Source organism: Gouania willdenowi, chromosome 15 (assembly GCF_900634775.1).
Source record: "Gouania willdenowi chromosome 15, fGouWil2.1, whole genome shotgun sequence".
In the NCBI taxonomy this organism is placed as follows: domain Eukaryota; kingdom Metazoa; phylum Chordata; class Actinopteri; order Blenniiformes; family Gobiesocidae; genus Gouania; species Gouania willdenowi.
The window spans coordinates 15,622,351-15,647,628 of NC_041058.1; the positions used below are offsets into that span (position 1 = coordinate 15,622,351).

The 25,278-nt window shown below is 38.5% G+C and overlaps 1 protein-coding gene across 3 annotated transcripts; it reads right to left on the reverse strand.

Moving 5' to 3' along the window:
- Positions 1 to 1,512: 1,512 nt before the first annotated feature.
- cnnm1 (cyclin and CBS domain divalent metal cation transport mediator 1) lies at positions 1,513 to 23,657 on the reverse strand. 3 transcript variants are annotated; one of them, XM_028469382.1, is made up of 10 exons: positions 22,045 to 23,657; positions 13,861 to 14,004; positions 12,167 to 12,307; positions 11,001 to 11,170; positions 10,774 to 10,873; positions 9,180 to 9,325; positions 8,698 to 8,941; positions 5,850 to 5,954; positions 4,138 to 4,242; positions 1,513 to 2,201 (listed from the first exon to the last, which is right to left on the reverse strand). In XM_028469382.1, exons 1-10 carry the CDS (start codon positions 23,474 to 23,476, stop codon positions 2,122 to 2,124), a joined length of 2,667 nt encoding a protein of 888 aa, XP_028325183.1. In that variant the 5' UTR covers positions 23,477 to 23,657; the 3' UTR covers positions 1,513 to 2,121. The 3 variants fall into 3 exon arrangements, with proteins under 3 accessions (XP_028325183.1, XP_028325184.1, XP_028325185.1); XM_028469383.1 differs by having other exon boundaries at positions 2,101 to 2,201; positions 4,134 to 4,242; XM_028469384.1 differs by lacking the exons at positions 1,513 to 2,201; positions 4,138 to 4,242; positions 5,850 to 5,954 and having other exon boundaries at positions 8,849 to 8,941; positions 9,158 to 9,325.
- Positions 23,658 to 25,278: the final 1,621 nt, after the last annotated feature.

Sequence of the window (25,278 nt, forward strand, 5' to 3'; positions counted from 1 at the left end):
GTTGGTTGTTGTGTCTGTCTTTGTTGTCATTTGGTGTTTTGAGTCAATTTGTATATTTTTGAAATTTTTTGGCTACTTTGTGCATTTTGCTATCAATTTGTGTGTTTTGGGAAGTATTTTGTTTATTATGTTGGGCTTTATATTATAATTAAAAAAAACAACCTCGAAATACAATTTTTGGAGTTTTTTTTTGGGGGGGGGGCACAAAATGAAATCAAGGGCCAGTTGTCCATTTGTGCTTTAAAGGATCCAAAGAGTGGTTTGGTCCAATATGGACTTAACTTAGAATCTAAAGAAGAAAAAAAAGATTGCACAAATAAATTATTGCAGCAGTAGAAATTTCTTCTAACAATGGCTTTATATTTCCCTTCATTGAGCAACGTGGTACAGCCTGAGCTTTTCCTCTTCCTTTTGTGACTTAATAATATAGCCAGAAAAGTGTAGCCTTTATAGTTTCTCTCTTTTTACCATCAACAGTTCCTTCAGATTTCTTTCCTATTCATGCATCCTGTCACATCAGCATGCAGATAGACCGAAAAGGCAGGATTTTCTACAGGAAACACTTCTGCAATAAAAGCAGCAATACAAACATGCAAATTACATCTACATCTGGATCCCCAGACCCCCAAAACACCCCTAGCTTATTTTATTTGGTGTATACAGCTTTAGGTACTGATCCTGTGATTGAGGTACTGTACAGTAAAAATTCACATGAGAGGTTTCCTCGACATCATTTGTGTTTGTTCACATATAAATGTTGTTTTTTAAATGTAACTCTTTCAATTTGAATGTATAGCATTACTCCTGCACCTGTAATCTTATGAGTAAAATTATATAGTAAAGCAAAGGTTAGATTTGATGATCGTGAGTGATGTTCGATATTAGCTTTTTGCAGATATCCAATATTGTCCAGCTCTTAATTACCAATTTTTTATATTAACTGATACCAATAAACATAATAACCCTCCCCCAACCTAAATGTTAGGTAACCATATGTAGTACATATCCATGGAATTAACATGTTAACTCTACACGTTGTCCGACAGGATATATTCCACCTAAAACATCATCTGTGCAAAATAAGAAAACTAATTCCACTTCAGTGATGGAAAAATTGCCATATATATTTTTAAAACTTTGTCTCAAACAAAAGCACTCTGGTGAAAAATCGGTGAAAAAACAGATACCGATGTCAACCGATATTACATTTTATGGCAAATATGGGTCGATTATATTGGTAATGATGCTAATAAAGTATTATTGCTTTATGCTCTGATTGTAAAAAAAAAAAAAAAAAAAAGTGGGAACCCTCAAAATGACATTTAATTAGGAACATATTGTTATTATGATTAATATGATATTGGGGCCCTAGCTTGAAGCTGTAAGAAGATAAAACCAACACATAATTCCAGTAAGTTCATTTTTTCTTCTTTTTTGAATTAATATGTTAAGGATGCATTTATTCAGACAACTTTTTTTCAGGAAATGCACTTTGATCTCTTGACATTTTTTAGTCTTCCTCAGAGGCATCTAATGATTGCTTTGATGTGTCCCTATGAGTTCTTTCATGAGGAAAGCATCAAAGCATCTACTGATTGCTTTCATGTGTCCTTATGACTTCTTTCTGGGCATGGTTGGCCAGAAGACTGACAGTTTACAGTCAAAACATGTCAGGAGATCAAAGTAAATTTCCTGAAAAAAAGTTGTCTGAATAAATGAAACCATAACATATTAAAACCAGCACAGATTATTTAAATAACCTGGTTTTCTCCCACATTGAAGAAGCAGTCACTTATTATGGCTTCATTATGAATATTTCCTATTGGTTACAAATACTCAAAACATGCCCAACACTGGGATTCACACAAAACACTGGAAGGCAGAGGAAAAGTTGAGTTGATTTCGCGATTCAGTCCTATTACTTTAAGAATAAAATCAGGCATGACAGAGTCAGAGCTGGTTTGGTTTGACCTGCTGATGTTTGTCAATGGCTACAGCTGATTGGAGAGTTTTGTTTCAGGTGAGATTAGTGCAGGTGGAGGAAGGTGGCCAGTGTAGAAACAGAGCGGATGAAGGCGAGGAAGACGTGCGCTGTATTCTCCTGCCTTAATGTTCACTGTGTTAGCTGCTCGCTGGTGGCTGCTCTGAACCTTCTTCCAAACTCTGTTCTCCATCACGAGACTTTTTCCTCCTCTTGTTACCTAGAAACACAGAAGATGATGCGTATCCTGTTAACTTTTAACTTGCTCGAACATTTTTGGCTCGAGTTACCTCCTTTTTCTTATTTTTGAATCCAAGTACCCCCTTTATCCGAATACAACATTTTGTTCAGAATACTAAAAAAACAACAACTATAGAGCATAATGATGGAATGAATGAGTGATGATGCATATTCTAAAGCAGGGGTGTCAAACTCATTTTAGTTCAGGGGTCAAATACAGAGCGGGAAAACTCGTAATTTCAACATCATCGTGCCCTAGTTTGCACGTCTACGTATACGTAACCTAAATATGTAAGAAACCAACCATATCCATGCAATAAGTGATAAATATCAGTTCCAACAGGATCTTCACTTTAAATTTCCTAGATTTTGTGGCCAATTTCTCTTTATATAAAGAAAATATTATGTAATAATTTCAGGAAGTTTTTTTCGAACTGTTTAACATTAAAAAATGACTGCAATCGTGTGATATATGCACCAGGAAAACTGTGAGCCCCTGCAAATAATGTTGAGTTTCATATACACAATGATTCATGTTTTCTCTGTCATTTTTACTTAATTGGATGCTCCAATGGGCCGGATTTGGCCTCGAGCCTTGAGTTTGACACATTTACTCTAACCCCTAACCCTAACACTACCTAACGCTACTAGATCCCTTCACCTAACCCAAAAAATGCCAACATAGCTCCAAAGGTGTCATAATTAAGAATGTTTAAAGAATCCAACTTTGTAAATTAGTGAAATTGAACAGTATTTAGATCATATTGAATCAAATTATTTCTAAAGTTTTTATAATTTCCGGTCATCTCCAGCCACACTCGTATTTTCAGTTCATGTTCTAATCAAGATCCTTTCCATCATCAATATTATGATTATCATTTTAAAGTAAAACCTCACATCTTTTATGTTCTCTCGCACTCTCTCTCTCTCTCTCAAGTACCACCTGTAGTGCCATCACGTACCCCTAGGAGTACATATACCCCCATTTGAGAAACGCTGCTCTAGTTAATGTTGTAAAAAATAAATAAATTAACAAGTTTGCTCTCAATGACTTGCTGCTATGAAAAGGCACAAGTGATTCATGCACTAAACTAAAGAAAGCGTGTGGCTGCAGAGACGGACTCTATACATCGCCTGTTGCTAAGAGACATGCGAGGCTATAGTTTCTATCTGACATAAGAAGTTAAAGCACATCATCTGTCCTCTGGTGTGCCACAGGGTTCCGTCTTAGGTCCGGTTTTATTTTCACTTTACATGTTGCCCCTGGGTTCAATCATCTCTAGCCATAACGTGTCCTTTCACATGTATGCAGATGATCTACAAATCTACCTCCCGGTTCCGCCAAACTCCCCAGACACACCTCAGTCCATCCACAGGTGTCTGGATGACTAAAAAACTCTGGCTCTCACCATACGTTTTATGTTTAAATGAGGGAAAATCTGAACTCTTTTCAGTTCCATCCATGGCCTCGCACCTGCGTATTTATGTGAGACTTTGACCCCTCACCAGCCAAGCAGAGCCCTACGCTCTGCCCAACACCACCTGCTCGAGGCGCCCAGGTCACGTTACAAACAGTGGGGTGATCGTGCATTTGTTGTGGCAGGTCCAAAACTCTAGAACTCGTCGCCGCTTGAGTTACGTGCCATCAAAGACCTGCCCCTGTTCAAAGCAAAACTAAAGACTCAGCTGTTTAGAAAGACGTTTGATACATAGTTCTGTGGCACTTGTTTCAAATGTGATAATGGTTCGTTTTTAATGATTTAATATGTCGTTTTTAAATTCTATTTTTAATTGTGTACAGCGGTTTGGTCAACTTTGGTTGTTGTAAAGCGCTTTAAAAATTAAACTTGATTGATTGACATCATGACAGTTTGTGTGGGTGTGCTGTAGTGTCCATGACACACGCTCACACTGACTCAATTTACGCAGGAGCCGCTTCCCAAGGTTCTCCTCTGAGCTGGACAGAGACACGGTGCTGATGAAGGGAGAGGTGGACAGATGGGAGTCTTCTGGAGGCACATCTGAAAGCCAAAAAATAATTTACACCATTAGGGAGCATCGAGAGGATTTGGAAATGGTTTTCTGCAGATGCAAAAAATGCAAAAAAACAAAAAAAAAGAAAAGAAAATTAAATTCTGGTTGTCAGACAGGGCAACATTTTTTCTTTTTTGTTATAAAATCTCCACCAAACAACACAGCAATGTTCTAGCTGACAGTTAAAACGGACACAACTGAATTTAATTCATCATAAATGTGAGAATATCTATTAATTGATTGGATATAAGCTAAAAGTGTTGGTTGTTAGACTATATTTTGTCTATGAATGACAATTCATTAACACCGATTGGCCTCCCCCAACACGCTCAAGGATGTGTCCAATTTCCCCAGGGTGTTTACAGATGTGACTCTCTGTCCCCACTCTCCTACCTCCCAATCCCCTACTACCAGCTGAACTCTCAGCTCTGAACCATAACGTCTGACTGTATCAGAGGAGAACAAAGTTTATTGAGTCTTCGCCTTCTCTGCTCTGGTTTTCCGATGGAGTCACTGTGGACAGATATCTAGCCTTGGATAGAGGCGATCAGCAGGGGGTCGGGGATCTGTTATATCTTGGACTGGTAGAGAATTAAAAAGAAGATTTTTCTAATAATCCATGCAGTATTTTGTGAAAAAAAAAAAAAAAAAAAAAATTCTCACCAGTGTCTATTTATTTATTTATTTGTCTGTTAACACGATCCCGTCAAAAGCACAGATTTCTACAAAATTTTCATGAAAGACTTACACCATGGAATATTCCATTAAACTTTGGGGGGGATCTATGGAGGTCGATTTGTGTCATTATTACTCAATCAGAAAAAAAACCCAAAACATTTTCAATCAAAAAATAGTTTACTTCAATCAAAAAAAAGAAGAAAAGAGTTCAAATGTTTTTTGGTCTCAAATTATTTTGATTGAAAACATTTTTTTTGATTGAAGTAAAGTTTTTTTTTATCTGAGTTCTTTTTTTTTTTTTAACAAAGTGAATTTTTTTGATTGAAAATATTTTTTGATTGAACTATTTGTTGTTGTTTTTTGATTGAATAATAAATATTTTAATCTACCTCTATAGCAGTGATTCTCAACTGGTGGGTCGCGGACCTGTACTGGGTGGGTCACGGACAGCTGGTCAAAAATAAATAAATAAATAAATAGCTTACTTAATGTCTCTCATATTGGACTTGTCTTTTATTCTGAAAGAAACTTTTCTTTTGACAGGCATGCTGTGAAATTAATGCTGCACAGGAACACAGTATATAGAGTTATGTTTTAAAAAAAATTATATATGTGTGTTTTCAAGAGCTGTTTTTGAAACTAAATTTGGTTGAATTCTTAAAAAAAAAAGTGGGTATTGATAGATGACTGTGGCAAAATGTGGGTCCCAGGGTGAGACCAGTCGAGAACCCCTGCTCTATAAGAATCCAGATAAATACTGTATTTAGATATTGTACAGACATCTATAAACTCTCTCAGATTTGGTCATAGTTTCCCCTGACAATGTGCCATCTGCGTGGGACATTGCTTTACTTCTTGGATAAAGCAGGTCCTGACGATGAGTCGGTAGAATGTAATGTATTGGGGTTCCACTCACCGTTCCCTTCGTAACTCTCTGGTCGGTCTTCGTGGATGTAGGGAATGTCATCCATATTAAGAAACACTGCATCGTTTGTACACCTCTGCCCGTCAGACTTACTGCCTATGGAGAAACAGTAAAGACAAATGAAAGTGAGGATCCAGCAGCATGGTACACAATAACACCTTTGCCCGTAGAGGGAGGCAGAGAACTTAAGACACTGCTTTTTTTAAAGCCTAATGAAAGCTGAAATAAAACATCAATCAAATTAGGTTCAAGAGCAGGAGATAAAAAAATGAGCTATAATAACCAGTAGACGTTAACGTCAAATAACTCTGTGAATAACTATAATTGACATCTGTGCAGGACACACACACAAGCTGGGTGGCGTGAGACACATGGTGTAAGACAGATGGCATGTTGGAAATCCTTTAAGCCTTGAAACCAGTACAGATTGGTTGAACCATTGGTGCCACAGTTGTATCGGCTTCGAGTCGTCCACTGCCAGGGTTGGATGATCATAAGAAGGATGTTTTGTTTCAAATTCCCAAATGAATTACAATGAGAATTCCAAAGCCAGTGTTTTTTTTTTTTGTTTGTTTTGTTTTTTTAATAATCTACAAAACAATCATTTGCAGAGATCCTGTTTTATTAGCAACCCTTTGTTGTGCCTTTAATGATTTTTATGTGTTTTTGTTGAAGTTGTTAGGTCTGCTATGTAAGGCACCCAGTTTCTGGGTTATCGTTATGTTTTGTCAAACCTGAATCATGTTTTACACGTGTATTAAAACCACAAAGCAACGTGTGTGTATGTGTGTGTGTGTGTGTGTGTGTGTGATGGTGGGCCTTTGAAGCTCCAGGAAGTCCTTATCTGTTCGCTGAATAGTCGAACTCCTTTGAGCTTCGCTGAGATATATCATCATTTACATTTCAAGGTTTTAGAGCAGCTTTCAAGAAGAGAAACCAACGCCGACTACAAAAGAAGCTTTATCCTCTGCATGTAAGCAATAGTGAAAAAGGGAAATGCTCCAGCACTTTTAATAGTCCATGTGCATAAGAAACACGGTTTATGGGAAAAGATAAATGCCCAGCTTCAAAGAAGGAACAACAAAGAGAAGAAGATTCTCTGCCACATGTTGACATTAGATTCAAACTCAGTAAAACTTTCCTCCAGAAGCAGCAGCAGACATTTCATGTCAGCAGTTTACATTATCTGATAAAACTTTGATTCAAACTTTTGGTTTATTCAAACACTTTCTCAAACATCAACACGTCATATCTGTAATCTGTATTGATCGACTAAGACTTTTCATGACTTCAAGACTTAATGGTAAAATCAACATTGATGTGGATGGTGATGTACATTCAGATGCTATGTAAATGTCACACAATATTACATTGAATCCGTACTTGAAATATGTTGAAGGGTTTTTATATGAAGTTATTCAGATTTAAATCCAGGGGACAATATTGTAAATACAGCTAATTTTAACGTGCTCAAGTATCTGGGTCAAGTACCCCCTTTCTCTTATTTCTGAATGCAAGTCCCCCCTTTGTTTGACTACAACATTTTGCTTTGAGAACTATGAAAAAACTAACTACAGAGCATAATGATGGAATGAATGAACACACATTTTAAAGAATCTTATTTTGAAAAAGAGTGAAATGAAACAGAATTTAGTGCCTACTAAATAGAATTATTTCTAGGGATGCACCGAAATGAAAAATCTTGGTCGAAACCGAAAATGAGAAAACCGAAAGCACTATTGCATATATGGCTGAGTGTGTTCTAACCTCACTAAAATCAATTAATAGTAATATTTCAAAGATTATAACAATCACCCAGACTCACACAAGCTGACTGCGGTGTTTGAAACATCCTGTTACATTTGGTTGTTCCGGCCAAGAACCCAAAATGCACTTTTGGACCATTTTCGATGGCCTAATTTCGATGCATCACTAATTATTATTTTAATAGTTTTTATCATTTCCGGTCGTCTCCCGCCACATTCCTTGTATTTAGAGTTAATGTTCTAATCAAGATCATTTCCAACATCATTATTCTCATAATTATTTTTAACCCCATGTTTTAATGCCTTCATTTGTTAATCTTTTCACTCTCTCTCTTAAGTACCCCTGTAGTGCCATTGCAGACCCCCATTTGAGGAACACTGCAATAGACAGATGAGACTGAAATCCACTTGTTCCAGAAATAAGGAAAAAACATGATCAATATGATCTACCGTCTATAATTTGTCATCCGATTTTCACTAAAGTTCTACGATTTTGTTACTTTTGGCAAGAGACGTTATCTGACAACACTCAGCCAAATGCTTTTGTGCTTACACAGTTGGGGATTAGGCTTTACTCAGCAGATGGACAATGACCTCAAACTTATCGGCAAAATGCAAAAAAAAAAAGTGATGTATGAATGAAAGTGAATTGTTGTGCAATGACCATGTCAATGATCTGATTTGAGATCCTTCCCAGAGCATTACTGGGGAACCAAGCACTATGGGGGGAGACTTCAGACTATCCGTAATGTCCTATTGGGAGTTGACCTCAACAAAATCCAAATGCAACAACTGAAATACACAGCAGCATTGGAAGCTTGTGATTATTGGTTACATTTGGTTAATTCTCCTTCGGTCTGTGGACCTGTTAGTGGTTTAAATTCCTTTTTGAGTCCATTATGCAACATTGCCATGTCTCTCCCTATGTGTTTCCTTGGCTCTTGTTTCTCTCTTGGTTCAACTATTTGTTTTCCTTATGTAATTTATCTCCCTGAGGCCTAAACTATGGATGTCTGTCCACATGTCCATGCACAGATAGTTGACTTGCATATATTGCATATTGTGGCACTTACGGACGATTCGGTTTCTTTCGTTGAGCTGGAAGGTGTTTCGAAGGCCACCATGGGGATGAAGATGTGCAAAGTGAGCCAGCCCCATTTGAGTGTGTGTGTGCGAGAGGGGCAGGGCGATACTGTGTGAGCGAGCATCTGGGGCTGAAGGTCTCACTTTGAGATCAGCGTCCACGGCATCCGGCGTCTGAGGGAGGCTGTCCAACCTGGTGGCCATCAGGGCATTTTGGTACTGTTTTTTAGTGATCTGTAAACAAAACATTGGACGAAAGAAGAATGTGGTTATTTAGAAGGTAAAGAGGTCACTTCATTTTAGGGATTAAATCATTTCAAAGGCAAACGTTGCAGAAGAGGAAATATATATGATTAAACTGAATCCTCTGACTGCAGTTTTGTTTTTGTGCTTCCATGTTTTCACTCCATCAGGCAGACAATGAGAGGTTTAACCAGGTTTAGTGCATACTGTCGGTGAAGCTTATTGAAACCTTGATGATCTGCAGGTCTGAGAGCTGCCGGACTGAGTAGTCTGGTAAATATGGCGCCCCTCCTGTGGTGAGCTGACCCACACTCCCTCCACTCAGCAGGGATTCTGACTGGTTCAGGCCGCTGCTTCTGGAAGAATACCTCTGACCTAAACAGGGCAAAGAAAATATGTCTGAGTGATTTATTCTCCGACAATGGGTCAAAACTGGTGCCAAACAATAAAAACTGCTCTCGCGGCGCTTTGTTGTAATCCCCCCCCACCACTTCAAAAAGAACATACATACAAAAGTCAAAGTGAAAGAAGATGATTTTATTACTATCATTATTATTATTTTTTTTATTATTACTGTCGTATAATTTTTTTTATTATTGTAATAATTGATAATAATTAATAATTGATTTTACTGATGATTTTAATTGATTTTACTGATGATTTTAAATGTTCTATCATGTAAAGCACATTGAGTTGCCTTGAGTATGAAATGCGCTATACAAATAAATTTGCCTTGCCTTGCCTTGCCTAATATCATTTTTGTGTTATTATGAAATATTGCTAAAGATAACTTTTCTCAATGTGGGCTCAATAGTATTTGATAGGGGGTGAGACTGCACACTGAGTTCAATATACAATAGAAAAGACAATGAAAAAGACAATAATGGGCTCACGATTACAATATATTTTTGGAAAGAAAAATTCATTTGAAAGAATAACTTGACTTTTATTTCTCTGGAAATACTTACTCTGGGTATGACATTTTGAACTCAAGAAGAATATGAAAACTTTATGAATAATGACAAACCAAAAAAAAATGATCTAATCATTTAATCAGACCCCCCCACCTCTTGCGATCGTACTCTCGACGATACATCTTGTGACGTTTTAATATCACGATATCTTGTCGCATGAAAATTTCGTCCCACCTTTAATATTAAACGAATAAGAAAGTATTGGTGAAATAACTTTTTGTCCATGTCGGACAGCCGTTGATGGATTTTTATTTTATTTACTCTAGTCATACACCCGTACATGGTGCAGAGACTGGTCAATACCTAAAGAACCAGGTCACGTCCCCTGTTGCCAGCACATATTGATTTATTATGGAACAAATAAAAACAAACTTCAGATAGTAATGTGACTGTTTGAAAAACAAAAGGTTGCATTAATAGGTCATTTTTGTTGGAAAAAGCTACAAATGAAGACAGCGAGAACATCCTGTATGAATGTATGAAGAAAATGTGCTCGCAGCCGCCGCACAAATGAAGAAGCAGAGAAAGAACGTGACAGAGAGGTTACTGCTGGCTCTGCAGTCTTAGCTGGATTCCATATAATCCTGCACAGGTCACGTCCCTCCACCGGGAAATTCTCTCAAATCACTTCTTTTAATTACTTACTTCCCACAGCTGCTGAAGCCTCTGCACTTTCTCACACACACACACACACACACACACACATGCACAGTTGCACGCACACACACACATACCGGCTGGGTGGCGTTTGAAAAGCCAAATATTCGCCTTAGGCATTACATTTTGGTTCCCTCTCCTTGTGTTGTTCATATTGGAATGCTCTGTAATCATTGATCCTTGCTGACTTACCAATAGGCAGTGAAGGGATGAGTGCTGGCATGCCGTAGTGGGAAAAAGCTCCATTTTCAAACAGGAGAGCCTCTTTTCCAATCTCCACCTCCACCCACCCCTGCAACATTAACAGAACCATTTATATGGATGAAGTCTGAGGCTATAAACTCGTCTAATGGAGTTTCCTATACACAGGAAATGCACGACATAGAGTATCGTTTTCCCACCGTCAAAGCTTTGCTTACCTGTAAGATGAGGATAAAATAGTCGACAGGTTTGTTTCTCTGGAAGAGAAAGTGCTGGGGAGAGTGTTTGCTCTTCGGGTTGAACTTCAGTTCCTGTACAACACTGGGATGTTTGATGAGACACAGCAAGATCTTCTCCGACATGTAACATGGTCGGAATAGCTCCACCTCTATGAGACACATTCATGTAGATTATGACACAAACAAGACGAAAACACGACTAAGAATATAAGAAGCAAGAGCACTTAGTGAGCGTAAACCTCCGCCAAGTGCCAAATATCCTCTTTGCACCCCCATTTTTTCAAAAAATCACAATGAAATACTCAGTCCAGAGCTGATCAGGCTGAAACTCTGTGAGTAATGGAGAAACCAACCCAATATAACTGAGTCAAATTTCATTGAGATATGAATTTTTGTAAAAATCGCCATTGGTGAGGAGATTTTTAAATTGTTCAAACTGATCCAGAATCAGTATATTGACCTGGATCCCTTCCAAAATGGAATGGAATCTTCCATGGCGTAGGGCAGACATAGGCAACTGGCGGCCCTCGGTCTAATTAAACAAAATTGTCATTTATGAGGCTGGAAGTTATGTCAACATAGCACATGAAAATCCAGAAACACAGAAAACGACAGCAAAATGCACAAAATGTCAACAAAAGTACACAAAGCCACTACATAATCCATAACATATAGAAAAGGACTTCAAAAACACACAAAATGCCAGTGAAATTGCACAACAATACACAAAATGACAACAACATAATAAAAACACACTCATTAAACGCACAAAAAGGCAACAAAAATTTGCCTTGTTGACAAGAAAATAGACAAAATGAATTCAAAAACCCGCAATATGTCTAGAATCTCAAAAACACTGAGAAAACCCACACAAAAGGACCACCAAAACAAAACTCTTTGTTCTTTCCTGAATTAATGCTCATATTGGTTTTTATTCTAAATGCTAACATGATGCTAATGTGGCCCTCGAATCAGATAATCACATTTTTTGTGGCCCCGCTCTGATAAAAGTTGCCCTATCTCTGGCGTAAAGTCTATCTCTGGTTACAATTCTGTCAAAATCCATAAAGTACGTCTGATGTAATCCTGCTAATAGACAAATAATGGAAAGCAGGTAATAAAAACAATGTGAACAGAGGCTCTACCTGTGGCCAAGAAGCGATGTGTTGCAAGCAGAAGCTGAGGTGACATCTTCCCCTTCAGCTCATGTTCTGCCATTTTGAAGATGGAAAAGTCCTTTTGTTTCTTTTCATGGTTGGACACTCGCCTCTTGGTTCGATTGTCAGCTTTAAAAAAAAAAAAACACGTGAAAACACACACACACACACACACACAAACAACATGTCAAGAAAACGCCGATTTTAATTTTCATCCAATGTTTTGTAATTGGTTCATTTGATGAGAGCATTTCAGTGTAAACCAGGGGTGTCAAACTCATTTTTAGTTCAGGGGACAAACACGGACCAGTTTGATCTGAAGTGGGCCACAGATTAAAGGTGGGAAAATGAGCGTATTTATCTTTCTTTTGCCCTAGTTTTCACTTCCAGGTACAACAGTATTTAAAATATGTGAGACGCCGACAATATGAGAGCAATAAGTGACAGATTTCAGTCCATGCATGCAGGATCTTACATTTCCTTGATTATTTGACACATTTTTATTTAATTTTGGGAAAATTGGGGGAAAATTTTGAGGAACATTGTAGGATTTTGGTAGAATTTAGAGTACTTACAACAATTTGAGATTAAAAATTTCATTCATGCTTCTGTGATATAGGTGTGGGAAAACTGAGCCCTGTAAAAATAATTGTACAGTTTCATTAAAGGTGTGTATTTGGAGGTACTGAAATATCTACAACTGAATCAGTTGGTGATTTACACAATGAGTCATGTTTTCGTCATCTTTACATTCGGTAACACTTTACTTGACATTTTATACATAAAGGCTGACATTACGCTGTGATTATTATGATATGACACCTGTCATTAGCATGAATAAGGTGTCATGAAGGCTGTTGTTATGTCATTCGTTAACCTAACCTTTTGTTACCCAAACCCAGGGGTGCAAAACTCATTTTAGTTCAGGAGCCAAATACGGAGCAGATTTTATGCGGGAGAACAAGTAATTTCAACATTATTGTGTCTTAGTTTATGCTTCTTTGAATATATAAAATGCAAAATATGTAAGAAACTGACAATATCCAAGCAATAAGTGATAGTTATCAGTCCCAACAGGATCTTCACTTTCAAATTCCTAGATTTTGTGACCAATTTATACTTGATTAAGAGAAATATTATGCAATCGTTTAAGGAAAATTGAAGGACTTTATAAGAAGTTCCAATTTTTTTCAACAGTTTAACATGAAAAATGACTGCAATCATGTGATATAAGCACCAGGAAAACTGTGAGCGACTGCAAATAAAGTGGAGTTTCAATCACACAATGATTCATGTTTTCTCTGCCATTTTTATCTTCTCCTGCGGGCTGAATTAGTTGCTCCAAAGGGCCGGATTTTGCCCCCAGGCCATGAGTTTGACACATGTGCCCGAACCCTATAACTCTAACCCCTAACCATAACCCCACTAAATCCCTCCACCTAACCCAAAACATGCCAACATAGCTCCAAAGGAGTCATAATTTAGCAAACAATACTTAATGACAGCTTTCATGCCACCTTATTCATGCTAATGACAAATAATGACAATGTAATGTCAGCCTTATGTATAAAACTTCAATTCGGGTCGAATTGGGGGCTTTACAGGGACGTTAAAGGGTCTTGAATTTGACACATGTGGTGTAAACAATGTGCACATCTGAGCAGAATCGTGTTGGTACGCACTGTAAAGGTCCGTCTCATCAACAATCTCTGACTTGATGATCTCTTCGATGATGTCCTCCAATGTGACGATGCCCATCACTTCATAGAAGGGGTCCCCGTCCCCCTCACTGTTCACCCTCTGCACCACAGCCAGGTGGGATTTACCTGCATACAACAGGAAGTAAGGTCACAAGAATAAGAGCCTGTGGAACGACTGAGCTGCTTGTTTGTGATACAGCGTCTGTGGTTAAAAATAACTCCAGTCAACAGCCTCCAACTGGATGTGTGCGCTCAAGATGAAAATCAGCATTATTAAACTGGAACAGAGACGTCAGACACTGCACAGATTTAAAAGTGAAAGTATTACTTCCCAAGTCAGGATTAATGACGTGTGCTGTGTTCTCTCTGTGTGCGACAGAAGAAAGCAGATATTTTAGGGGATTAGTCTGGAGATACTTTGACAATTTGGGAGACTTTGGCGTTACGTAAACAGTGAAATTATGCAATCAGTCTGGGGATGCCTGCATCATCTGCTGAATCCACTGGCCATCCTGCTGCCACTGCTGTACACACACACACACACAAACCCAAACACACACCCCTAATGCTCCCACTCAGCGTTGGACTGAACACGGCGTGCCTGCTGGAGACAATGACATGGCTCGCCAGCAGCATCTCAGCAATGCGGCGATAAACTAAATGTGACAAGAAGTCAACTTTCCCACAGAGCGTGCACATCACAAGGGGTGGAAAAAAAAAAAAAAAAGAAAATGACTATGACCACAATGCAATGTTGCCAGCAGCAATTACAGCAGTTGTTTCATTTTTTAAAAATCAACATGTTGAAAAAAAATCAATTCGGCAACGTATCCTGTTATTATGTCACACGATTCTCGGAATCGATTCCAAATGCATCCATATCGATTTTTTTAAATGTATTTATTTATTTCTATTTATTTATTTATGTATTCTTTACCTTCATTTTACCAGGAAAGTCTTTTCCACTGCAGGAGACATTGTAACTGCAAGAAAGCACTAACTTTCTGCATTTATTTATTGTTCTAGGCATAAACCTCAGTTAAGTTGCACCAAAGTCATGCTGCACTAAAGTAAAAGTTGGTTTAAAAGCTACAGGCAGATTGTATGTTATTTTTTTATTTTAAGTTGTTGGCACATGGCATGTTAAAGCCAATGTTTTGAGAATAAAATATGCCAATAAAACATATTTCATACATAACGTTCTCATGACAGTGTACACATTTACAGATTAGTTGTTTCTTAAGTCATATATACATTTTTTTTTTTTTTAAATCGCAATAATGGCCTTATACTAATCTCGGGATATATCGTATCGTATCGTGACCTATGTATCGGGATATGAATCACATCGCCCGATGCCAGGCAATACACAACCCTATTTAATCCAAATCTGTGCTTCGTCACTATTTAAATTAGCACATGAGCTAACACACTCAAAACAATGCATCTGGGTTGCCAATGTCATTGTGATGTCCATATCAAAGAAAGGGAATCTAATCTAATTACAATTACTTTTCAATCATCCATGTTCAATTACAACCCAATTATGATTACAATGACCAGCATTTTTCCCCATTACAATTAAATCACAATTGTTTTTTTTTTCCTCAGAAAGTAAATTACAACTACATTCTCAATTACTAAAGTTGAATGAAACAATTACTGAGCCTGAAATAAATAACCTAATAAAAGTTCCTCTTTGTGTTAGCTTTCTGTTAGCAAATTTTATGATAACGACTGTAAAATACACTAAAATCGCATATCTATCATCTAATTTCTGTCAAATCTATTGGTTACCTCCCTAATAGGGATGTTACGATTCACCCAACTCCCGATACGATTCAATTCACGATATTGGGTTCACGATATGATTTATTTTACAAAATGGGACTGTAGAAAAATGATGACTGAAAAATATTCCGTTATTTTTTTGGGGAAAAAAGCTATACTGTTTTCCTTTTATTTTTCATTGTCAAAAGAATCCCTTGATAAACTATTCAAAACAATGCAATTTAACTAAAAATAAATCTTGCATGAAATAAATAAAGGAGTAATACAAATGAAGAAGAAGCCTATTGATTTAAATTCTGGTTCTATAGTAAACAATGCAAAACTGCATAATAGTTCCTTTTCTTTTTAAAAGTGCAACTGAAAATGTATTTTGTGCCTTAACAATTGGACTTTAAAAAAAAAAAAAAAATCATTTCACTGTATTTAGATCACATATTTGTTTGAACCAGCAGAGGGCGCTGGTAACCCAGTGGTCGGTTGGCATGCAGATATCTTGCAGTGAAGAAGAGATGCTTTGCTAGCAGACAGACCTAATAGAAAAACGTGACTTTTACAGGTATTCACGTAATATTACAGATATTTTTCGGTGCTAAAGGGGTAAGGAATCATTTATGAACATGTTTAAAAGTAGAAGGCGGCCAGAAAGAAAGTAGTAGCAGATTCCACCCACCGCCAACACTTCTGGATAGCTCTGCTGGTTTAAAAAAGTACTGCGATTAAATTTTTACAGTATCGATGTGAATCGTGATACCTATGAATCGATTTTTAACTGCCTTACGATTAATTGTTACATCCCTACTCCCTAATCAATGAAAATAAAGGTTGTAATATTTTTGATGTGGGCATCTGAGCCTTTTTTGTGTCAGTATACCCCTAGATTTCCTTTTTAAATGGTCAAATGTGGGAAAGCTTGATATAACCATATTTTAATAATTGATAACTACATATGTGTAGAACTGTACATAGAACTGTAACATGGTTCCCCAGTTTTGTGTTAAATTATATTTGACATTTTTTATAGAATTTCCATGACAATTACAATTACAAAGTCAATTATCTAAACTCAATTACAATTTATTAATGATTACGACAACACAGATTTTTCAAATTACATTTAAAATCACAACTCTGTCATAATTGTAATTAATTATCAATCACGCAATTACATATATAATTGACCCCAACCCTGTTATTTACTTTTCTGGTCTTTTCTGCACTTTTACGTCACTTGAATAAACCACACAAGCTATCTAACCACATTTGTGATGTCATACATTCACAGATTTTAATCAGAGGCGCTCATAGGAGATGGAGAGATTTAGGGCATGACTAGTGCCAGAGGAAAAAATAGATCGAACCACTTAATCCACAGCATCAGACGCAGCCATAGTCAAATATGGAACGTCTGTCTAGGTGAAATTGGCTGCGACGGTGAGGTCGTCGCAACCGAGTTAAGCTTTTCTGAAGAGCTCAGGTGAGTCAGAGGTGAATTTTGCATTGAACTGCTGATGTGCTGGGAGATGCATTACATCATTGAATTGTTACATAACACACACGAGCCAGAGGGAAAACTAGGTCTTTCCTAGCTGTCCCTTTGCAAATGTTTCTGCTTCACTAATTTCTCCTGCTCTAACAATCTGCTTTGCATTTCTATTTTGATGCATTTCTACGTGTCATGCTATCGTTGCTGCCATACTGTAATAGGGATTTACACCAATCAGCTGCAACATTATGGACACTGACTAGTAAAGTGACTCCCACTGATTACCGATGAGTATTAGCATTAGTAAAATGAGACAGCAGCTGTGGGGAAGAGTCATTAAATCTGCTGGGAAGGGTTCTTATCTCGGTTAATCATTTAAACACTGACTAATGCACACTTTTGGTGTGAACTTATGTGGCCCACTTTAAAAAAAATAAAAATTAAATAAAACACTATTTTCACCTGATACAGAGTATTATCATCACAAAGGCTATTCAAGTGACAGGAGCTATTCTGTAAAATAAATTTCATTTTGTAATCAGGGCTTTTAGTTCAGTATGATTTAAGTGTTTTACTTGTAATTCGAGATTTTTCAAAGGTAGCGTTTTATATCGTCATTTAGTTACTTTATTAAAAAACGTCATTATTCAGACAACTTTTTTCAGGCAATTTATACTTTGATCTCCTGACGTGTTTCGACTGTCAACTGCCACACTTCTTCAGAGACGTCTGCTGAGTGCTTCGATGTGTCCTTGACTTCTGCGTAATAATTCCAGCAATTTCATTTTGTCTTCTTTTTGGATAATATTAAGTTTTCATTTATTCAGACAACTTTTTTTTCCAGGAAATGTACTTTGATCCCCTGACATGTTTCATGATTAGTTTTTCAAAGGTGTTTGACATTAAAGGTTGGAGGGTAAAACTTCAATTATGTTGCTTTTCTATGAGTGAGGGTAAAGGTTTGGATGTGTTTGTTGCTGTTAACCATTTGACCTTCACGTCCTCAAATATTTATCAATTACTCCAATAATTTTTATGTGAACATTACACTTCTATTTATTTTTTTTTTAATTTGAACACTGTAAGTAAAACCCCTTCACTTATAGTTGTGGCTGATTCTGCCCTTATGAGAATAGCAGATATAAGTGATTAGCCACACATTACCTTAGGTATTAAGAAATGTCCCGCTGCACATCAAATAATTACAAAAAATGACCTCAGTGCAGTCATAATCTAATCCTTAATTATCCTTACTGACCTACACAGGACATTCTAAGACTGACCTAGAAAAAAACTAATTGCATGACGTTAAATGGGATATATTTTAATCAAGTGCGTAGATTTGGTTAGTTTTACAAGTCACATCATGATGTGCCACAACACAATGGTTGTATTTGAGTATAACTAATAACCTACTTGGATATCATATTCTGCCAATGTTGATAGCGCTGAGTAATATGACAAAACTTTATAACACAATATTTTTCAAAATTATAACACTTTTACGGTACATGACGGGGTTTTTTTCACACAGCACAAATGGGTGTAACTGATTTATATGTAATTACAGAACTATCTCCTAGTCAGACTGCCCAAAGCAGGCCAGACACCATTGTATACTGATAGCACACACCAAGGCCTCTGTCTGGGGAGGCTCCACTATGTTTTGACTACCGCTATCAGCAACAGCATACATAACCCTGAGCGCACTGAACAGCAGCAGATGCACCGAGGCACACACGCTGAAAGCTGGTTAACCTCTGAATACCGGTCTGTAGACTCTGTTCCCCCAAAACTTTTTGACATCATAAACCCTGAGTCAGCATCTAACCAGCAACCCTAAAGCTTGACTCCGTCTCATTCATCAAAACACAGATAACCACATTTTTCTATAATTTAGACACTAATTACTGCAATGAATTGCATTGGAATGACCCATTTTACTTTAGTATAGGGGGAAAATTGTAGAAACACGTTCACATTCACACCAAAGTCCATTCAAAAATCTGAGATTTTAAAGCAAGGGCTGAGCCTGTGAATGCTGTGAGATGAGGCAGTCAGTGAAAAGATGAAAAATCAATTTCTTTAATCTGCAAAAGTCTCCTATAAAACTATGACAAGTCACTACATCTATCGCTCGTTTCTTTAAAGGGTCGCTTCGGAGTCTGAAAACTAGCTAAACATAGCAACATAAAATAGCGATGTCCCGATACAACTGTTTCACATCTGATATGATACCAATATTGTAGCCTTGCGTATCGGCCGAAACCGATATTGATCCGATACGATATCAGCACGAATGATACATACTTTTATTACTTATTTTGTAGAGTGGAATGTTAGAAAAGACTTGATCAAGTGATGTTTCTCAAACAGAGAACAACAGTCAGCAACAGTAGGTTACTATGTGTCACCTATGGATAGAAGCCTTGGAGCGGAATTTTTTTTCAGAGAGCTTATATCGGTGATTTTAGATGCAGTCCGGTAAACTCCGATATTTGTTTTCTGGCTGATATCAGACCGATATCCGATATCAATATCGGATCGGGACACCTCTATAAAATATCGCTCAATTGGCAACAGCACACATCTCTCAGGCCCATTCTTTTGAATGTAGTTCTGACGCGATGTATTTTTAAATGAACTTCCCCTCTTCGTTTCTCACAAACAACAAACAAAAAATGACTAATCCAAACCCATACTCTGCTTCTCTGTTTACCACATGGCTTATGTTCACAGTGGTCGCTCTGTGACATTTCTATCGCCCTCTCAGTGAGCCATCCTCACAGCTTCTCGCCCCGGCTTCCTGAACAGCAGGAGTCTTTTAGACGATTAGAACAAAATAGGACGGAAGTGAGAGGGCAGGAAAAATGTTGGAGCTGAATTTTTCATGGTTTCTCAGCAGGCTGGGGAGGCAGCAGCCCTGCTGGATAGAGCAACACTTCAAAGTCTCCATGGGCTGATTAAGTGCACTGAAAAATATTGTAAAGGTGAAACCATTCTACTCCTTTTCTGCTTATTCACTGGCAGCACGCGAACAATGTGGACACAGTTATAGTCACAGGTCAGGCGCAGCGAGCACATCCATCATCTCTATTTGAACCCTGATGACCCTGTATGTGACAATCTGATTCATGACCCTGCCAAAGTCATCTGCTGCTGCCACAGACATCCATTCAGCTCTGTGTCAGCCAAACAGATTTACACCCTAATCCTCACGACACAAACCAATGACAGTGAATCATTACATAACCGCGCCACCGGTAGATATGTCTCTTCTTCAATGTACGATGCTCTCAGTGGAGCAGTTCGAGCAGTTTGCTGTGACGCATTGATTTTAAATCATATTAAGTTTGATCATCAAGAATGAATGAGTAACATGAGAGAGGCGACACATTTCAGCTCAATACTGAGAGATGTCATCTCGCTTTCTCTCTGTGTGCGTGCTTGAGTGCTGAAATCTTGTCAATGGACTTAATGATGAGTCAGAGAAAGTGATGACATGGCTTCTTCCGACACACTATTTAATTCATCGACGGATAAATAGTCAGAAATGTCATCAACAGTTTTGATCTGATGAATAATAGACTAAAGTGCAAACCTCCCCCAAGCACCAAATATCTTCTTTGCCAGGTATTTGTAATCATCTGGATCAGTGATCCTGATCATGATACCATTATCATTCACACTTGGAAGAAATTTCCATTCCCATTAATTTCAAAACATAATGGAATTTTTCATGGCGTATAAGGTCTATCTTTGGTTAAGATTTTGTCTTAATCCGTGAAGTGGTTTTGACATAATCCAGCAAACAGACAAACAAACAAAATATAAATCAACGCTGGTTAAAATATTACCTCTTTAATGGCGGTAATAACATAAACAAAGATGCTGCGACAAAACTATTTCTTTAGTTTTGATGTAGAGGTAAGTTATTGTGATAGGGTGGAGTTAAATGAGCCTATCTGAAGTAATATTTGAGAGTAACAAATGTAAATATAAGTACTTTTAATACTTAAAAAACAACAACCAAATTCTTAGTTGATTCTATTATGAAACTGACTCCTAAATTAGTTGACTGAAACCACACTAAAAGTCAAAGTATGATGTCAAAATAAATCGTGGAAGCGAAGTCAGTCCTTGAACATCCTGAGAATTGTAAAATATACAGTATCTGCTTCCTTTTTTTGTAATCTGTCTAGATTGTTTCATTTCAAAGCAATGTTGGGAATTTCAACTGTTAATTGCTTAAAAAAATAAAGTGAACATGTCTGAAAATTGTCTTAAATTCTCAATAACTTCCCTCTAATATTTGGGAGCCCAGTTTGATATATAGTGACAGCTTTTACATTTGGTGCTGACACTCAGAGGGCGTTACTGAAAGACTCACTGGACTTATACGGTAAGTATAGGCTACACCAGTGATTCTCAGATGGTGGGTCGGGACCTAAAATTGGGTCACGGACCTGTACTGGGTGGGTCGCGAATAGCTGATAAAAAAATAAATAGGTCTACCTCATGTTCGACTTGTCTTTTTTTTTTCTTTTTTTTTTAAAATATGCTTCTTTTACAGGCAAATGCATGAAATGCAGGTTGCACAGGAAAATATATAAAGATGATGATACATGTGTGTTCTCAACAGCTATTTTTTTAAAACTAAATTTGGTTTGTTGATTTAAAAAAAAAACAAAAAAAAAACAGGGTATCACAGGGTGAGACCAGTTGGGAAAGTGGGGTTAAAGGCCTCAAGGTCACTTCAAAGAAAATCTAACTTCTGTTTGCATGAGATGGTCTTGCTGCTAGAAATCTGATGAAATTGTTGGCCTATGTGAGCAGAGGATATAGTCTATTTATCTACATTTGGGAGGAACTGGATTCAAAGTGGAGTGTACCTCTCTTGAATTGCTCCAGCATCACATCCAGCTTGGTGTCATTGAAGACGCAGAGCATGGGACGTTTGTAAAACTGAGTGATTGTCTTCAGGAGAGTGCAGTCATCAGGATCCACAAAGGCCAAGTCTTTAACAAACAGAATGTCCACAATGTTGGACTTGTCGTTCTCATACACTGGAATCCTGGTGAAGCCGCTCTGCATCACATCAGATATGGTGAAAAAGTCCAGGATCGCATCTGAGGACAGCATGTAGCAGTCTGAGATTGGGGTCAGAATATCCTCCACGGTCTTGGTCCTCAGCTCCAAGGCTCCCTGGATGATGTTCAGCTCCTCTTTGACCAGGTCGTGGTAGGGGTCTGTGACACGCAGCATGGCGACCAGCTTCTCCCTGGTGTAGAAGCTGCTGATCTCCTGGTGCAGCAAAAAGTCCAGGATCTTAGACACTGGATAGGCAATGGGGGAAAACACCAGCATCAGCAGACGGGTGGCACAGAGGGTCTTTGAGGCGATGGCCAGACTGTGCCTGGATGCAACAGAGTGAGGTAAAATCTCTCCAATAAAGAATATCCCCAACGTGCACGAGGCAGCTGAGAGAGCTGTCATCCCTAAAATCTGGCACATCCACACCACAAAGCACGTGTTTGTGAGCACGTTGCCCAGCACCACCGTACACAGGATGTAGTTTCCGTGTTTACGCACAGACTCTATCTTCCGTGCGTATTTCTGCTCCTTCTCGGTGCCGCTGTTCTGCAGGACTTGCAGCTCAATGGGATCCAGCGCCAACATGCTGATGTTCAGCCCACTGCACAGCGCGGACAGTCCCAGCAGCAGCACCGACACCCCCGTCAGGAGCCACACATCAGCCTCTGGGGGTCTCTCCACCACTGCTAGCCAGAAGTCTTTAGTGCTGAAATGTTCCCACTTGGATCCATCAAACGCGCACATGGAGTAGTACTTTATCACCTCGTCTCTGCGCAGTTCCTTGGCGAACAGCTCCACTAGAACTGAGTTGTGACTTGATGTGGACCTAAAGGAGCCCAACAGCTCGATGTCAGAGCTCCGGGTCTTTTCCTCCTCACAGGGGTTCCCTTTGCTCCGGGGCTGCCCTTCTGCATCACCGCTGTCAGCGCCGTTTTCCTCGATGAAGGCGATCCACGGAGCGTCAGGTGCAGCGTCAGCTCTGCTGGAGGTGTTGGGGTGCTGAGAGGCTGTATATGCAGGGTAGTAAACCCGCAGCATGAAGCGGGTGCCCTCGGTCGCCCTCAGGATCCCATCCTGCACTGACAGCTTTCCGCTCTGGGTGTCCTCAGGCCGGACCCCGAGCAGAGCTGCAGCGGGACGCAGAGAAGAAGTGAGGCTGACGGCCAGGAAGAGGAAGAGGAGCGGGAGCCGGTGCGGATGCAGGATGCAGGGGAGAACATCCGCAGCCATCGTGTTGAATGAACCAGTGAAGGACACGAGAGATGCGGGTCACGTGGTCTGCAGATGGGATGGATGAGGATTCGGAGGTATGGGCGCGCGCGCGTGTGTGTGTAGGGGGGTACCTTAAGTATGAACGACAACCTATGACGCAAGACTGTGCTGCTGCTGTCTAAAAATAGAAATAAGGAAATGTACGATGATGAATGTTTAATGTGAAACAACATTAAATCCGTTTAGCTTGGTTTCAATTATTCTTGGAAATGCTCAAAAATCTAAATAGTGCAATAAAAACAGGTAATGGAAACATCTCAATTAAAAAAAAAAAAAAAAAAAAAAAAAAAAACAATAGTAAAAAAAACACTTCAATATTGCTAAAAAGTTTTACGCTATCACGAAGTGGAATTTCAGACGTCTCGATATTGAAATGTGTAGCATCATCGCTATGGAAACACTTTTTTTCTGCAAATACACGTCACAGAACGTGACGTAGTGGTCACATGACCACTGCTCTCCGAGAACACATGACGCGGTACATGTGAACAGAGGAGAAGACAGATATTTCTGAACATTTCAAAATTATTAGTGCCACATTAGACGTGAAATAACACACACACACACACACAAACAACAACAACAAGCAATCCCAAAGCTGTCTTTATAATGTACATATTTATTTAATTAATGCGAAGTCCAATTAGCAATGGTAAGATACAGTGTGTTAAATCAGTCACCAAAAGCTAAATGTTTATAAATTATACTAAGCTCGCTAACGTCTTACTGAGCTAAATCATCATGGTAACTTAGGCTGAAGACTAACCTGGTCGGTAACAGGATTTGTTCTGGCTAGGATCTTAGCGAGTGCTAAAGCCCCGCCTCCTAACCAATCAGATCTTTTACAAAACGACCTGCTCATTGTTAGAAGATCCTGGTTGGTGCAGATCTGACAGCTGCATTGAGGAAAGAAAGATTATTGATGGATTAATGCAATCCTTTCATTTACTGATGACATCCTTTAGGAAAGATATAAATTTATATTTGATGGACTGATCTACAGTCAGCTGATGAAGCCTGTGTCTCAATCCATATGCGTGGATGGGTGAAGTCATCTTAATTCATTCATTCATTCATAATCTAGTGAGGCTGACCGCATCAGCAGAAACATAATGCAGTGAAACAATGTGGTCTCATCCCAGTGTGTGTGTGATAATACGGTCTACTTGAATAGAAAAACATGTGTGCTGTAATAAAGGTGAACTGTTCAGAGTGCTGTCCGTTTATTATCCCATCCAATGGATTAATATCATAAATAATCTCGTGTTTTTGTGCACCAACATTCCATCCTGGTGCGTGCTGCTCTAACACTGTTGGTCGTCGCTGTCATCATGTATTTAAATGTATTATATTTGTTTAAGATCATAAACTGTTCCTCCATTGTAAAAGTTGCTTTGCCAGGTTTCTCCATTGTAGTGATTGGTCAGACGCTACCATTTCCACCCCTTTTATTGGAACGCGCACGTAGCAGGCTGAAATCACTTGGCTTAAATGAGTGTGTTGTTATCGACCTTCGTATGACAGCTTCTCTCTGACAAGGAATGTTTGGTTAGGTGAAGCCCGCTAATGGAGATTAATGCAGGATATAATTACTGTATGTCGATACATTTAGATTTATTTTCCATGTGTACACATTTTAACAATGATATAGAACATAGTGTTTTTCATACATTTCTGTATCAAATGGAAGAAAAGTGAGCTAAATGTTCAAAATATGTCGGCTATGAAAAAGTGACAGAGTTTTTTTACATATAGAACTG